The sequence below is a fragment of the Schistocerca cancellata genome, chromosome 3 (genome assembly GCF_023864275.1).
Source record: "Schistocerca cancellata isolate TAMUIC-IGC-003103 chromosome 3, iqSchCanc2.1, whole genome shotgun sequence".
Lineage (NCBI taxonomy): Eukaryota > Metazoa > Arthropoda > Insecta > Orthoptera > Acrididae > Schistocerca > Schistocerca cancellata.
In genome coordinates, this window is record NC_064628.1 from 768,006,826 (window position 1) to 768,024,779 (window position 17,954).

The 17,954-nt window shown below is 42.7% G+C and overlaps 1 protein-coding gene across 1 annotated transcript in view; it reads left to right on the forward strand.

Moving 5' to 3' along the window:
- Positions 1 to 538: 538 nt before the first annotated feature.
- The window catches only part of LOC126175807 (superoxide dismutase [Cu-Zn]-like), a 70,678-nt gene continuing 53,262 nt past the window's right edge, over positions 539 to 17,954 (forward strand). Inside the window, exons 1-3 of the mRNA XM_049922793.1 lie at positions 539 to 622; positions 722 to 937; positions 1,023 to 1,119. Of these exons, the coding sequence (XP_049778750.1) occupies positions 758 to 937; positions 1,023 to 1,119 (277 nt within the window). The 5' untranslated portion in view covers positions 539 to 622; positions 722 to 757. The remainder of the gene's footprint in view (positions 623 to 721; positions 938 to 1,022; positions 1,120 to 17,954) is intronic.

Sequence of the window (17,954 nt, forward strand, 5' to 3'; positions counted from 1 at the left end):
TGCAGAATATGCTTTTGGTTTAGAGTCTTTCGAAGTGAGATTGAGTACGTATCTATAGCCCAGTTTACACGGCGACACTAGGTTGTAGGCAACTGCACTACCGGCCACTGCGCATGCGCGCCATGCGTTTGCGCAACTCGTTGGTGAAACTAAACACTTTCGGCGTGTTCCAACTTTGGCGACACTAGTTGCACAGTGGAGCTACGGAGCTGACGTCTTTTCTTCATCCAGTCACGGATCGAAACATGTTTCTTTTTTTTTTTTTTTTTTCTTATGCAGCAATTCCACGCAACAAGCTTTAACTCCATCACAACTCGTGCGACATGCAGCTGCCTAACTTTCATTTCAGACACGACTCAGGGACCGACAAAACGACGAAACTGAAGTGTATACCGGCGTTGCCGTGTCTACAGTCATATATGAAACCACTTGCGTGTAACTCATTCCACTCAACGAGTGGCGCAACCCAATGTCGTCGTGTAAACTAGGCTTATCTGTAGAATGTTTATCACTCTTATAAAAGCTCAAACTTTAATGGGTTCATGAAAAAAATGTTTTGGGTTTCGTATCATAAGTTATAAGACTGTTAATTATCAGCTGAAACAAATTAAATATTTCTAACGTGAGTTCCAATCCTAATTTTCACTGTGCATATAATGGTTTGATGGACATAGACAGATAAGTTGTCGACTATTATTGTATAACTCCATGACTATTACAGAACATATACTTTGGTCACTGGTGCTTCAAGTTTTTTATGTGCGTTCCATTGTTAAGACGAGAACGAGAGGGTAGCGTTTGTTATCGTGTGGAGTCGTTTGCGAACTTCGCTTTCTACGTTCCTGCAACAGTATCGGGTTACTACAATATGTCTCTAAAAGCAGTGTGTGTTATGATTGGTGAGGTGGTGAACGGATTAATCCGTTTTTATCAAGAGGTATCACGGGAATAATTACAGCCCGGTACCGTCGTAATAATAATTTGACATAGTTTATTGTATGACGAATTTCGTTTGTTCACAGAAAGAAGGTGCGCCCGTTGAAATAACTGGTGAAATTAAAGGCTTGGACAAGGGAAAACATGGCTTTCACGTTCACGAGTTTGGCGATATTTCCGATGGTATGTTAAAATGTTGTCCGTTTTATTATATGTCTGTTGGGTTTCTGAAGTAATGTTCTTAAATACTAATAAATAAGTGGGTGCTGCAGATATGTCTGCCACTGCTAGTACTGTGTCAAAATACATTTTTATTTTATTCACAAAGTCGTGAAGTTAGCCCGGAGGGGGGGGAGGGGGGGTATTATGACAGGATTAGTTTGACCAATTGGAAATCATTGTACTATGAATTTCTCTTGTGTGTAGAAGTTCTGCTGAGACGTTCGTGAGAAACGGGCGAAACAACAGCAAACTTGCCAAGCATGGCTGATCAGGCATTTGGTAGGAGCGCGCACGAGCATTGGTGTCACAATTTTACTCTAGTATTTGCGCTGAAGAAACTACTTGAGGCGTGGTCGATTTTGTTTGTAATAAAAACGACATGTCATGTACGTTAACGGCAAACCTGACACATACGTGATCGTGTAAGCATGCCAAACACCGGTAGCCCAGTTTTACTCGAGAATTTGAAGGGCACAAACCGTTTGAGGCTTGTTTGATTTTTAATTACCAAATTATGCTAACATACATGCTCCTTTGGAGCGTATGTAGCAATCACGTGTGTGGTCTTTGTTGTGGCATCAATTCGAACGATCTGAAGCAAATCCGACACTATTTGCTAGAAGAGTTGATCGAGCAGATCGAAGCTAGCTGCGCGTAAAGAGTTAATCAACAGTATGTCACTAACAAACAAAGAAGTTTGCTGCGTGCTATGTGCGGAAAGCAGGAGAGCTCTGCCCTAGATAAATTGTATACCTTTACGAAACATAGTTTCAGTGACGGCCAACTACTGTAGCGAAAGGAAAGTATTGGAGACCGTGGCATTGGTATTTATAGACCCGTGGTCGTTACATACAGAGATTAGGATATTCCTATTCTGTGACTATCTGAATTTATAAAGCAAAAACTTATGAAACTTTTTAGTGCACATGAGTTTTTATACATCTGGGTTTGTCAGAGTATTTTACATTTACTCACGCATCAGTACATACATTTACAAGTCTGTCTACATATCCAGGATGTATCATAATTAGCAGCGTAAATGCTTACAGTTGAAAGTACACAATACTAGGACCAAAAAAGTCTCAGTAAACATGGGCTCCAAGGTCTAAGGTATGTGTTTTAGAGCCCATGTTTACTATACAACAAGTTATTCTTGTATCAGTCCATACCATCTACTCTCAAAACATGGAAAGCAAAGATCGTACAGAAGAAGAGATCCACTGTCAGAGGGGACCAGGATCCCTTATCTCAAATGAATGCAGTTAACCTTCTCCATCGTCCCTGCAAGTTTGTAACGTTATCACATAATCACCTATGGTCCCCTCCCCCAAATCAACCAACCACCATAATCACCTCGTATACGTGCTCACATATTGTATTGTTTGAGACATTAAATGGCACACAATAAATTTAACTGCTAGATATAGGTCATTTGTTCTAGATGTAAGTCATTTGTTCACTATTTATGTTATTCAAATTACTTTGACGGAATTCTTAGTATGCTTTTGTAACCTACTTAAATTGATCTAAAGGTAGCTTTATACTGTTGCAGTTTATTGTATATCTTTCAAGCTTATATATTTGTGTATCCCTATGTGTGACTAGCAGCCATGAAAATGGTATGTATAACTTACAATTATTTCTTGGCTTTGGAAATGTATATTTGATTTCAAGATAAATTTCTGTAAGGGGTCACAGTTTCTGCAGGTCTTCATAACTGTAATGTTAGTTTCTGTATGTTGTGTAGTGGTGCAGAATCTCTCTTATGATTGTGTCATGTGATATATGTTTCTTTGTCCATTGAGTCATTCCATGACAAATGATAATGGGCCTCCTGCTCCTTGAGCTTCAATTTTCCTGAAATTTACTGTGGGTGGAGACCTATCCTAAAAATAAGTCTGAGCAAATTTTAAATCATGAGCTTAAGTATATGAGTAACAGTGGCCTTCTATATGAATGGGTTGCTGATGAATGTGCATTAAAATAAACACAACACAATGTCTGAAGCTCTTTTATTACAAGACAAAAGTAAGTAGGAAACTCTTTACTTTAAGCCCTGTACAACTGTTGGCTGTGAATCAGAAAAAAATGCAGTGTGACAATGTAAAGAATATCGTGAACCAACAAAATGCATTAAAGTGTCTCAAACCTCTTTGGGGTCTGGTATGTCAGAAAGAAAAAAATTCAAAGGGGCCTGACATATTTGTTAACAATATTTGGGACATGTTCTATTAGCATACGTTCCTGCATAGCTAGTTACTTTTCGTTATACTCAATCACAAACATGATGTCGAATTTAAAATTACAGTAAATGAGCCAAGTTCAAATGTAAATATTGCAAAAGGGTCATTTCTGAAATCCTTTTTGTGGCACCATTGTAAAGAACAAATTTTCTGCACTAGCAACATCCTGTTGAATCTTAGAATCAGTTCAGCATAGGGACCAAATATGAGGTTGAAAGTCAACAAAAGTCATGTATAATACGTTACGATTGCAACACGGTTCAGGTTGCCGAACCCATAGCTTCAAGACAAGCAAGAATGACAACTGGTAGATTAATGCTGGCGTTCCAACTAGCCGAGTCATGAAAACGATGGAAATTTGATGGCCCAAGCAGTTCAAAACCATTAATTTAGTCTGTTTTTGTCCCTTTCCTGGTAGTGACCTGGTAGTGACCATGGTTGAGAAGGCAAAATAGGCATGACATTGTTATCAAACATTTGTGGTCCTGTTAGATATAGATGATCATATTTGCTGATTTCTTCATCTAAGTTCCAAAGCCTCCATTGGGTTTCTTGTGTTGATTCCCAAACCATCTTTGTTGCTTTCTTCATTGAAATTCCAAGGCCTCAGTTGGATTCTTAGCTGTGGTTCCCAAGCACTGTTTGCTGGTTTGTTCATTAAGGTTCCAAAGACTCAATTGGATTTCTAGCCTTGGCTCCCAAGCCATATTTATTGGTTTCTTCTGGTTTCTTCATAAAGGTTCCAAAGCCTCAGTTAGGTTTCTTGTCATGGTTCCCAAGCAGATATGTGGGTCTCTTCATGCTGGTTTCTAAGCCAGTGCTATTTAAAATTACTGCTTCATGGAATTAAATTTTTCTTCGATACTGTTCAATATGGCTTCTCGAAAATTATACTGAAGTCCTGTTCTACTTGCTGAAGGTGCTGCAACATTCATGGTGATGTGCTGTTCAAAAATCCAACATTTATCTTCTCTTTCAGGCCAATAGAATGAGCAAGCTGGCCCAAAAGGGTGCATGAACTTGACTAGGGCATCATGTTCTTCAATATCAGCTTCACATATGTTACCAATCCACCAGTGATTCTCGTATGTACAGTCAGTGCATTGGCCAGGAATAAGCCTAAAAACTGACATGCCATATTGGTGACAGTTGACTAATAAACAGAGGCCACAAAAGAAGTTGTGTCATTTGAAACCTGGTAACTTGAATGTGATTCAATTGAATTTGCAAAAATTGGTAATTTTTTGCAAATTCCAGCTAAAGTATGGCCAAATACAAACCGTTCTTCTTGTAGCTTTCTTTTGTATTCTGTTTCCTGGCATCAGTTTACCTGTCATCACTATTTCTTGACCTTGCAATGTTAGCAGGTTGCACATGACTTTTGTTGATACTCAACCTTACCATTCATTCCTTCACTGAATCGACTCTTAAGATACAACAAGATGTTTCTAGTGGAGAAAAGTATGATCTTTACAGTGATGCTGAAAAGAAGAACTTCTAAAGCAACCATTTTTAAATATTTTCACCAGATCTTGGCTCATTTCCTGCGGTTTTATATTTGGCAATGGTGTTTCTGATTGAGTACAATCCACAATAAGTGCTTAGGCAGGAAGATGTACTGATACAGTCCTGCCCCAGGTGCTGTTAATGTATGTGCCAAGTTGTAATTCTTGTGCATTTTCTCTTCCAGAGATATATGACTCCAGAGACAACCAAAAATATTTAATGTTTTTTCTGCAGGATTTTTCGGGTGCTTCGATTCATTTAGACTGGTTCACAAAGTGTTTTACACATTGCCACACTTTGTTCTTCTGACTCAGGGCAAAAAGTTGTATAGGATCTGAAAACAAGAGGTTCCTGGTTGCTGTTCCCCTAGTATTAACAAGGGTTCAAACATTGGCATTTTCTCACTTTCTCCCCACCATTGTTAAAGAGCTTCTCAGTTATAGGGCCAGTGAGTTCAGATTTTGCATGAGTTCATTTCTGTGGTATATCTGTACCCACAATAAACTTAGACAAAATCAGAAATGGAAGAGCAGGAAACTTTTGAAAAATGTGAACACTTCAGATGGAATGACCCTATTCTTGTATAAGCTCACTGGATGATATATTAGTCACCCCTATGATAATTGGTTTCAAATCCATAAGAAATTGCTGCAGTCAGTGAATGCAAGTCCACCTGACCAAACTTCCGAGTGAATGTTGCGAAGGGTACTGCATGCAATGAATATTTATCAGGTGGGTACTGTAGAGAGGAACACCTTGATAAGAGTGGAGCAAATTGAACAATCCTCTGCCATGGTTTTGGAAGGGGCATAGTGCATGATAGTGTGTACAGAAAGTATGAAACCTAGCCTAAAATAATAAATTCAAATTGTTGTGTCTATGAATCTTGCATACTTGGTTCGTTAGACAAACAATCAAACAACTCGTATTAATGAGTTTTATTACAACAAGACAATACAATACTTAACTTCGATAGGTGTGTCGCTAGCAAAGGGTGTCATACAAAGTAATCAGTCTTATTCAGAATAGACAACCACAAATCTGTGCTATTTAGAGAGTACTAATGAAGTGGCTAATATTGAAGCTGCTATCGAAGTGGGCTGGTCGCCAGTCGGGTGCGACACTTATGTCCTCTCTACCTAGGGGCTGCTGCTGTCGCATTGTCATTCTGCAGGGATGTCGGTCGGTCAGCGAGTCATTGGCTGGCCTCTTCTCACAGCCATATCTTCTCTTTCGTTCCCGACTGGCATGCCGGCACTGACTTTACACTGTGACTTTCCTCTCCCCCCCCTCCGCCCCCCCCTCCTCAAAGCAACAGACCATTGTCATATGTGGACAGGTGGGGAGAGGCCGGAGTGTGGATGCTCTGATGGACTGGAAGCTGTGGCTGCAGGGGACGTCAGACTTCCGGTCATATCCCACCATTCGGCCTTTGTTCTGGTGGAAACATGCCCTGGAAAATGCCCAGAAGTGTACGCGTCCACATCCTGAGGCCCATACCAAGACGTAGAAAGTGTTGGCCGCTGCGGTGTGGGCTGGTCGAGCTCCATCGGTAGGACGAGAGGAGGGGGAGACTGTGAAGGCTCCGTCTCAATGGGGTCGTCCTGCAGTGTTGTGATGACACCCTCTGGCAGCTGCTATGGCTGCGCTGTCCTCGGAATCTGTGAATCTGGGGGAAGAGATGCAGAAGGATAACCACCATTGCACATGACAGTGGCGAATTTTATTGTTATGTTTGGTGCTGCAATCCCTCGGGGCCTGAAATGAGATTCATCCATGTGCCAAGTCGACGAAGGATCGTGCCTCGCCTGCACTGTCAGCTGCTGCTAAAAACACTGAAAAACGCAACATCATGTGGCAGGAAGTGATACTTGTGGCCTTCCTTCGGCACTGGATGCTAAGGAGGGTAGAGCAGTTGGAGCAGCGCCAGATGTCAGTGGCCGTGAAGAAATTCTGCTGGCGATGGTCAATCTCATGGATGTGGACGATAGGAGGTGAGAAACAGTTGTAATGCTTGATCCTTGGTGTGTGCAGTCTGAAGTTTGGCCATCTGCTGCTTGAAGGTTCTGAGAAAATAACTCTGCTTCACCGTTTGACTGTGGATGGAACGGTGCACTGGTTAGATGCTGTATGTCATTGCATTCACAGAATGTTTCAAATTCATTTGAGGTGAACTGAGGGCTGTTGTCCAACACTATGACTTCAGGGAAACTTTCAAGGTAAAAAATAGAGGACAACATCTGAACTGTGCTACATGACATCGAGTTCATTGGCACAGCAAAAGGAAACTTGCTATAAGAGTCTACCACAATCAACCATTGAATGTTCAAAAAAGGTCCTGCATGTTGCCACAGTGATTGCGACTTAGGCCAAGTAGAGAATTTTTGTGGTGGAGCGGACTGATTTTCTGCACATGTGTGCCACTGTGATGTCATGTGTTCTGTTTGGGTGTCCATACCCTACCAAGTACAGTGTTTACACACTAACTGTTTTGTAAGAACAATCCCCCAGTGTCCTTGGTGAAGTAACTGCAGCACTTTCTTTTGCAAAGCTTTGGGGATCAACATACATGACTGTCCACTGTCATTTTTAATAAGAATAGCATCCTGCTGTATAGCAAGGCTATGCTGACGTGTAAAGTATTGGCGCACGACAGAGTTCTGAGTGAGTGAGGCCAAGATGTGCGAATGTATTTTAGCAAAATGCTCAAATCTGAATCAGCTTCCATGGCTTGTGCAGTTTTCATATAGTTCAGAGGAAAGGATTGAAGCAATTCATAATCGTGAGCATTGATGTGACAACAAGATATAGCAGAAGCGTCAAAGTCTGCATCAGGGCCAATTGGAATACATGAAAGTGCGTCCACATTACCATGTTGAGCTGTTGAATGATACACAATCTTGTGCTGGCACTGAGGCAACAACAAAACCCATCTTTGCAATTTTTGGACAGTTTGTACAGGAAATGGCTTCATCGGAAGAAACAAGGACTGCAATGGCTTGTGATCTGTTATTAAGTAGTATTTTCTGTCATATAAATAGTGGTGGAATTTGGTGACACCATACACAATAACTGATGCCTCTTTCTCTATTTGTGAATAGTTACACTGAGCTTTGGACAACACTTTTGATGCGAAAGCAATAGACCTGTCTTTATCACCAATTCTGTGTGAAAGCACTGTACTGATTCCGTAAGAAGTAGCATCAACTTGCAACACAACTGATTTGACAGGATCAAAGTGAACCAAGCATCATTCAGTGAGCAATGCATCTTTAAGTTTTTGAAAAGCTTCTTGGCACTCATCTGACCAAACAAAGGGGATGTTCTTGCAACGCAAGCAATGCAGTGGATCTGCAATTTGTGCAGCATTTGATATGAACCGAAATAATAGTTCATTTTTGTTAAGACTGAGTGCAATTCTGTGACATTGGGAGGAACTGGGAGATCACATATGGCTAACAAATGTGACTGAAGAGGATGTACACCTTGACTATTTATGACATGCCCAAGATCCTGCAAATCAGGTTTTAAAAAATCACACTTGCCCAATCTACACTTACGTCCTTCATCAGATAACACACAAAACAAAGTATGCAAATTTGCAATGTGTTCTTCAGGTGTACGACTTGCTATGACAATATCGTCCAAATGGTTTGAACAGTACGGTACTTGAACAGTTTGGTACTTGAGCAGTCAGCTGTTCCAGATACCGCTGGAAAATGGCGTGTACGGAAGCACTGCCAAAAGGCAAATGCAAATGTTTGAACAAGCCCAAATGAGTGTCCACAACACACATGGTTTGATATTCTTCATCTTGTGGTATTTGAAGATATGTGTCGCAGAAATCAATTTTTGAAGAGTAACGACCAGCACCTCATCAGTCCATGAGATTCTCTGGGCATGGCAATGAATAAGTACCAATCACAATCTGTGGGTTGACACTTGTATGTGTTATGATTCGGCAATGTAACAGAGGCACCCGTGTCCAACTGAAGCTTCACATGTTTTCCACCTAGATGCAAATGAACAAAAAGTTTGTTGAACTGGCATAGCACTGAAGAAACTGTTTGCTTGCTAGTTTTGCTAATGCCTGCAGCAGGCTTTGAATACACAACATTGATTAAAGGGGCTTGTGACTAGATTTTTGTGAATGGGCAGAATTCTGATGTTTGTTCCGTTGCAAACATATGGATTGTACGTGACATTTCTGTCTACAAGCATAATAACACAGCGCTCGTCTGGATGGGCAGTCTTGGCGTTTGTGCCATGAATAGCACCAAGGGCATGACTTAATTCTGTGCACTGATGTAGCTGCCTGTTGAGAGAACTGTTTACATGGCTTGGCACGCACATACTGTTGCTGCCTACTGGGCTGGTCATGAGCAAGGGACGACTCAATCCGACAAATTGGTGGCTGCTCAAATTTACCGGCCGCCACAGCACCTGAATCATACTGATCTAGGATTTGCACTATGTGATGGAATGATGGATCTGACTGTTTCAAAATGTGTTTGGTAAGTTTGACATCAGTTACTTTGTACACAATTGCACCACACAACATAACATCTGAATACAAAACACCACAAGCACATTTGAATTTGCATTTCCTCGTCATACCCTGCAAATCTGTTACCCACTCGTGATAAGTTGGTTCTGAACTTTTCTTGTAACAAAAGAATTGGTACGTAACTGCCACCACATAATAGTTAGTTAGAGAATCTACAACCTTATCATAGGAAAGTTCACTCAAAGTGGAGTTAGGGAACAATTTCTGAATGAGGCAAAAGGTTGACAAAAAGTAATAGTTTCACAGTACCTGATACGTTGTGAGCAAGGATGTGGGCTTCATACTGTTGCAACCACTCGAGCCATTCCTCTTCTTTTTCATTAAACTGGCGGAAAGGCGGTATGGCGCTCAGAGCTACAGTTGTTGCATGTTGCTTGGTTGATTAATAACTGCTGTACTGTATGATATTTCGACGATCCATCTGGCCGCCATCTTCAGGTGTGATCGCTGAGACACAGTCATGCCAGAACCAAATGAACATCAGAAACAGCTGCTCCTTTTTACTCCGGGTCCACTGCAAGAAATGTTACTCTGCGGTGGCGGTGCACGACGAAAGGAAGGCCATTCGGTCATTGAGGGAAGATAAGGGGCTTTTAGTTCTTCCTGCTGATAAAGGTAGTGCCACTGTTCTTTTGTCTCGTGAAGTTTATGTGGCTAAAACGCCTGTTTCTGGATGATTCTGCTTACCGTAAACTTCAGAGCGATCCTACGGTCTGGATAAAGCAGAAGACCATTTCACTTATTGAGAAGAGCTCCCTGCCAAAGGACACCATCAAAAAACTTCATCCAGGGGTGGCAGTACCACCCAGGTTGTATGGTTTACCGAAGGTGCATAAACCTGGAATTCCTCTTCGTCCTATCATTAGTAATTTGGGCGCTCCCACTTATAATTTAGCTAAATATCTTGCTTCCATCTTCAGCCCTTATGTTGGGAAATGTGAACATCATTTATTCAACTTGACTGATTTTATTCAACGTATTGGAATGTCAGACCTTTTAGTTAGTTTTGATCTGGTTTCTCTTTTCAACCAGATAACTTTGGAAGAGTCTTTGTTGTTGATTGGTCAACTTTTAGATGATAAAACTACTGAGCTGAGCTGTGTCGCTATCTGTTGACATCGACATATTTTTTGTTTAATGACATGTTCTTTGAACAAACTGATGGTGTGGCTATGGGGAGTCCTCTTTCCCCCATTGTCACCAATCTTTTTTTATGGAAGATTTTGAAGATACCGCACTCAGGACTTCTTCTCTTCAACCTACATGTTTTTGGAGATACGTGGATGACATTTTCATTGTTTAGCCACATGGAATGGAACCTGTCTTCATCCACGCATCAAATTTTCGATGGAAATTGAAAAAGATGGCAAATTACCTTTTTGGATGTTTTAGTACACAAAAAGAAAATGGTACCTTGGGACATGGCATGTATTATAAACCGACACATATGGACTGCTATCTTCATTCTATGAGTTGTCATTCACCACATCAGCATATGAGAGTTCTATGTACATTGGTCAAGAGAGCTTATGTAATTTCTGATTCAGAAAATTTGACATCTTAAGGCCGTCTTCAAGCTCAACAGATATACTGATCATCAAATTAGTCATGCTTTTCAGTTTGGACCATCATGTGAACCAGCACTGGATACCAGTAAATCAGTTGCTTTGCTACCCTTTGCTGGAACTATTTCTTCAAAAATTTCTAGAATTCTCAGGAAATATGATATTAAAAGCGTTTCTTTGCCTTTGGCCAAGACTAGATTCCTGTTTGGATCTGTTAAAGATGATTAGGGATTGAGAAAGCCTGGACTTTATAAAATTCCCTGTCATTGTGGGAAGGCCTGTGTTGGACAGACTACTTGCAGTGTTCACATACGTTTGCTTCAGCCTGAAAAATCTGCTGTCATCGAACATTATCTCAACGAAGGGCATGACATGTTGTTTATAGAGAGACGCAAATTGTTGCTCCGGCTTCTCGTTACTGGGATTGTGTACTCAAGGAATCCGTTGAAGTATGCTTATCCAGTGACATCATTAACAGAGATAGAGATTTTCCTTTAAACAAGATATGGAACCCAATTTTGTCTGATATAGAACAGCAATGGTCTGGTTTTCGACTGCCACATTTTAATTTGCGATTTATCATTTTCACCAGTTTCTACCGCTGGCAGTGATGCAATTCTTCGCTTTGCAGGGGGCAGCTCTTCCGCTTCTCATGCAGTCGCAGTGGCCTGGACCCTGGGTATAAAGGAGCTGCCATATCTGATGTTCATTCAGTTCCGGCATGATTGTGTCTCAGAGATCACACCTGAAGATGGTGGCCAGATAGATCACCGAAATATCGTGTATTGAAGATGATGGTATCCGACAGCATACCCATGAAGAACATAATCACCCACTCACTTACAAGGCTCTAAAATAATTGTTTCAACTAAGATGTACCAGTTTTGCAGTACATGTACTCAACATCAGCAGTCATTTTAAATCTTTAGGTTGCCAGTATTTTTAGACCTTGAGAGTAGCTAGGTCTAAATTTTGCACCACTAAATATTGCCCACTCTGATTGTACGTTCCACAAGTACAATGACCAACTAACATACCTTGCAATTTTTAGGATGTTCAGAATGGGGGTTTTAAAGAAAATAATTTATAAAGAATAAAAAAAAAAACATTTCAAATTCTCTCATCTTTATTTTGAAACATTGATTGTTTAAGGATTTCCAGCATTAATGTCATAGCTGACAGTTATCAGTCTTCCCTCTTTATTATTTCTCAAGGCAGTTAACATTCTGTGACCATATTTTCAAAACATAATTTTCAGTTTTGCTAAATGTTAACAAATCTCCATAGTTTATTTTTCCAAATTAAAGACGAAAGAAAGCTCAGAAGTGTATATGCATTGATCATGTCTAATATTATTGTGAACAAGTTTTTACTAAAAATAATTTCAGATCTCTGTCGCTTGTAGTTTTTTATTACACTTTCTTTATTTTCCTTTCCTTTGCAACATTTTTGCAAATACTCTCATTTAGAGAGGTCTATAACATTTTGACAAATCATCAGAAAATCAGTTTGCCCCCGGTAGCTGAGTAGTCAACGCGACAGAATGTCAATCCTAAGGGCCCGGGTTCGATTCCTGGCTGGGTAGGAGATTTTCTCCGCTCAGGGACTGGGTGTCGGAGATATTCTCCACTCAGGGACTCGGTGTTGTGTTGTCCTAATCATCATCATCATTTCATCCCCATCGAAGCGCAAGTCGCCGAATTGGCGTCAAATCGAAAGACTTGCACCTGGCAAACTGTCTACTCGACGGGAGGCCCTAGTCACATGACATTTACATTTTTATCAGAAAATCAAAGTATTTTAGTTTTTCAGAGGTGTCTTGTGGAACTTCAGCATATATCTTTTTTCAGAAAACTTTGAAATAAAGATGTGACACACTAATTCTTGACGTGTATGATTTGAGATGTAATCACCTGCTTGTGAAATAACCTGATCCTAATCTACTGTAATAATAATTTGATTGTTATCAGGCCACTGCAGCAATAGACAACATAATAACAAAGGGCAATAAATTGCTAATCGAAAAGAAACCACATACTCGTTATTAACATTTCATTATTATACACTCCTGGAAATGGAAAAAAGAACACATTGACACCGGTGTGTCAGACCCACCATACTTGCTCCGGACACTGCGAGAGGGCTGTACAAGCAATGATCACACGCACGGCACAGTGGACACACCAGGAACCGCGGTGTTGGCCGTCGAATGGCGCTAGCTGCGCAGCATTTGTGCACCGCCGCCGTCAGTGTCAGCCAGTTTGCCGTGGCATACGGAGCTCCATCACAGTCTTTAACACTGGTAGCACGCCGCGACAGCGTGGACGTGAACCGTATGTGCAGTTGACGGACTTTGAGCGAGGGCGTATAGTGGGCATGCGGGAGGCCGGGTGGACGTACCGCCGAATTGCTCAACACGTGGGGCGTGAGGTCTCCACAGTACATCGATGTTGTCGCCAGTGGTCGGCAGAAGGTGCACGTGCCCGTCGACCTGGGACCGGACCGCAGCGACGCACGGATGCACGCCAAGACCGTAGGATCCTACGCAGTGCCATAGGGGACCGCACCGCCACTTCCCAGCAAATTAGGGACACTGTTGCTACTGGGGTATCGGCGAGGACCATTCGCAACCGTCTCCATGAAGCTGGGCTACGGTCCCGCACACCGTTAGGCCGTCTTCCGCTCACGCCCCAACATCGTGCAACCCGCCGCCAGTGGTGTCGCGACAGGCGTGAATGGAGGGACGAATGGAGACGTATCGTCTTCAGCGATGAGAGTCGCTTCTGCCTTGGTGCCAATGATGGTCATATGCGTGTTTGGCGCTGTGCAGGTGAGCGCCATAATCAGGACTGCATATGACCGAGGCACACAGGGCCAACACCCGGCATCATGGTGTGGGGAGCGATCTCCTACACTGGCCGTACACCACTGGTGATCGTCGAGGGGACACTGAATAGTGCACGGTACATCCAAACCGTCATCGAACCCATCGTTCTACCATTCCTAGACCGGCAAGGGAACTTGCTGTTCCAACAGGACAATGCATGTCCGCATGTATCCCGTGCCACCCAACGTGCTCTAGAAGGTGTAAGTCAACTACCCTGGCCAGCAAGATCTCCGGATCTATCCCCCATTGAGCATGTTTGGGACTGGATGAAGCATCGTCTCACACGGTCTGCACGTCCAGCACGAACGCTGGTCCAACTGAGGTGCCAGGTGGAAATGGCATGGCAAGCCGTTCCACAGGACTACATCCAGCATCTCTACGATCGTCTCCATGGGAGAATATCAGCCTGCATTGCTGCGAAAGGTGGATATACACTGTACTAGTGCCGACATTGTGCATGCTCTGTTGCCTGTGTCTATGTGCCTGTGGTTCTGTCAGTGTGATCATCTGATGTATCTGACCCCAGGAATGTGTCAATAAAGTTTCCCCTTCCTGAGACAATGAATTCACGGTGTTCTTATTTCAATTTCCAGGAGTGTATTACAGTTGAATTCCTTTACATCTAGAGTGGGTGAGCTCAGCTAACAAGTCAGGCATTGTTTGTTTGAATGCTTATTCTGTTAAATCTTGTACAGATTGTGGAATCTTATTAAATAATTTATGCCTCCATGAGTTCACAGCTTTTAAGTGATTTTGACAGTCTGTGGTATGGAGTGTAACTGCATGTATTGATTCTCGTGTTGTATCCATGTACATTTTCTCTGCATCTCGCTTCTTAGTATAACAAGCAATGGAAACTCCAGGTTGGAATATCAACAATATAGGAAAAGGGGTTCGAATATCAACAATGTAGAAAAAGGTAGATTGCTACTTGCCGTAAAGAGGACACGTTAAGTTGCAGACAATCAGAACTAAAAGGCACTTACACATAAGCTTTCGGACACAGCCTTCATCAGAAAAAGAAAGAGAGACACACAAACAATCAAACCTCATGCACACATGACCACCAGTTCAGAAAGAGATGGTGGTGGGGGGGAGGATCTAGACTGAAATCAAACATGTTACGTTCAGCCTCATGTTGTGCCATGGGGTGGTCTACTTTGCTCTTGGGCACAGTTTGGCTGTGGCTGTTCATTCTAATATAATGGAAAAGGATATGCAGTGACTGTAGTAGAGCTGGCAAAAGACATGGCTTTCACAGGTAGCCTTGCCCCTGATGGGGTAGGATAAACCTGTGACAGGACTGTAATAGGAAGTGCTGAGTGGCTGGATTAGCCAGGTCTTGCACCTGGGTCTTCCACAGAGATATGATCCTTGTGGTGAGAGGTTGGGATTGGGAGTTGCATAGGGATGGATTAGGATGTTGTGGCAGTTGCGTTGGTGATGGAACATCACTTTAGGAGGGGTGAGAAGGATTGCAGGTAGGATGTTCCTCATTTCAGGCCATGATGATAAGTAATCAAAGCCCTGGTGAAGGACATGGTTCAGTTGTTCCTGTCCAAGGTGATATTGGGTGACGAATGGAGGACTCCGTTATGGCTGGTTTTGAGGTGGTGTGAGGGAAAATGACGTGGAAGATCTGTTTGTGGACTGTTTCTGGGGCTCTGAGCACTATGGGACTTAACTGCTGAGGTCATCAGTCCCCTAGAACTTAGAACTACATAAACCTAACTAACCTACAGACATCACACACACCCATGCCCGAGGCAGGATTCGAACCTGTGACCGTAGCGGTTGCGCAATTCCAGATTGTAGCGCCTAGAACCGCTCGGCCACACCGGCTTGCTCTGTTTCTGGGGGTAGTGGCTGTCGGTGAAGGGCTGGATGAGACCCTCAGCATACTGGGCAAGGGAGCTCTTGTCACTGCAAATACACCATCCCCAGCTGGTCAGGCTGTATGAGAGGGATTTTTTGATGTGAAATGGATGAGATCTGTCAAAATGCAGACTGTTGGTAGTTGGTTCGGATGAAGCAATCAGAGAGGTGGGGATCAACGTCTAGGAAAGTGCCGTGCTGGGTTGGGAAAGTGGCACGCTGGGTTGAGGAGGACCAGGTGAAGTGGATTGGAGAGAAGGCATAGAGGTTGTAAAGGGATGAAGATTGGATGTCTTGGCCCTGAGTTCAGTTAATGAAGATATCATCAGTGAACCTGAACCAGACTAGGGGTTTGGCATTTTAGGAGGCTAGAAATGTCTTCTCTAGATGGCCCATAAACAGGTGGGCATAGGAGTGTGCCATGTGGGTGCCCATGCCTGTGCCGCGGATTTGTTTGTGTACCTTCCTTTCAAAGGTTCTGGGAAGGGTCTAAACCTCTAAGCAGGGATTGGAAGTCACCACATGAAATTATGTCACCCTGACATACATTAGCATTTCATTTGCCTCACCTGCCGTGCCACACAAACTTGTGATCCTCAAAATAACCCATGCCCCTCCCACTTACCATCCCATATCTCATCCATTCCTTTTCTGCCACGTTTCTGTAAGTTTTTAATGTATTGTGCATATTTTGCCTATTTTCACATGGTTTTATACTTTTTTGCATATTTTTATGTGATTGTGCGTATTTTTACATGTCTGCATATTTTTACATATCTGTGCCTGTTTTTGCATGTCATTACATATTTTTTATGCATATTTTCTTTTGTCCAGCTTCTCTCACAACCATCAACACCTATTTTGCCCATTTCCGTGTCATTCCCATTTCCTTTACACTATCCCTGCCACAATGGATGCCTATTCCATCATTCTGCACGAGTTTATTAAAGTACATCTTTCCTCGAGTAAAACCCAGTCCCGCATCCTATTTCTTAAATGCTGCTTAAACCATGGAACACCCCCCCCCCCCGTCCCCCACCCAATGGCCTAACCATAAAAATTCCTTTCCCTGGATCCCACCTGTCCTTTCATAATGACCTTACCTTTTCAGATTCTGGTACTGCCAAAACACATCTCCATGGCACAGGGAGCCCATAACTACCTCTGCTCTCTCCGCAAGATACTTTTACTGTGGAATTCCTGATTCATATATCACGTCTCTGAAATTGAATGACTTGCTCTCCAGCAACTGGAGGAGCATTCCAGATACCATTTCCGTAGGTTATCCAGACTGCTGACATCCTACTGCCACCTTGGAGCATCATGATCTAGCCCCTATCCTACCAGTGTTCCTTCTTGTCCATTCTTCATAGCATCTAAACCATGCCTAGCTGACCTTTACAACTTGCCACATCCCCCAAAACTCCCTACCAATACTCCACCAAATCCAGAGCCAAGATGTTCCCATAACACTGTTGTTAGTTAACCTTTTCACCAAAATCCTCAGCCCCACAGAAGTTTCAGTCCTATACAAGGGCCTCACCTTTAGCCTTACACCCATATTTAATCATACTGGACTTGTCAAAGACCTACTCTCTTCCCCCTGAAGTCTGCAATGGAAACACTTCTTTGCCACCATCCCCTCCAATGAAAACCAACATAATTCCAAAATTGCATCTTGCCTCTCCAGTTCATACCACCATCCAATCATGATCCACCCTAACTCCCACCTAACCACCTATCGGTCAACTTCCAGGAATTCCTTACCTCCAACTTCATCTTGGCATCCTTCCCTTGTCCCTTCTTCAGAACACCAACCTTTCAGCAGAAGAAGGAGTTGCCGTACACGGCCTCAAAACAAGCCATGAACTAATCATCCTACCTGCAGACAAAAGTTCCAACACTGCAATTATGAATTACAGTGACTACCTGGCAGAAGGCCTCTGCAATTATCTGACTTCTCTGCCAGAGTGTTCCCATCCCAGAAGTCAAACACAATCTCTAATCACTGCTTAAGGCCTTAGGCCCTTCCCAGAGCCATTGAAGGGAAGACAGACAAATCCACAGCACCCGCATGGGCATCTACATGGCACCCTCTGATGCACACATGTTTATGGGCCATTTAGAAGAGACCTTCCTAGCCTCCAAAAATG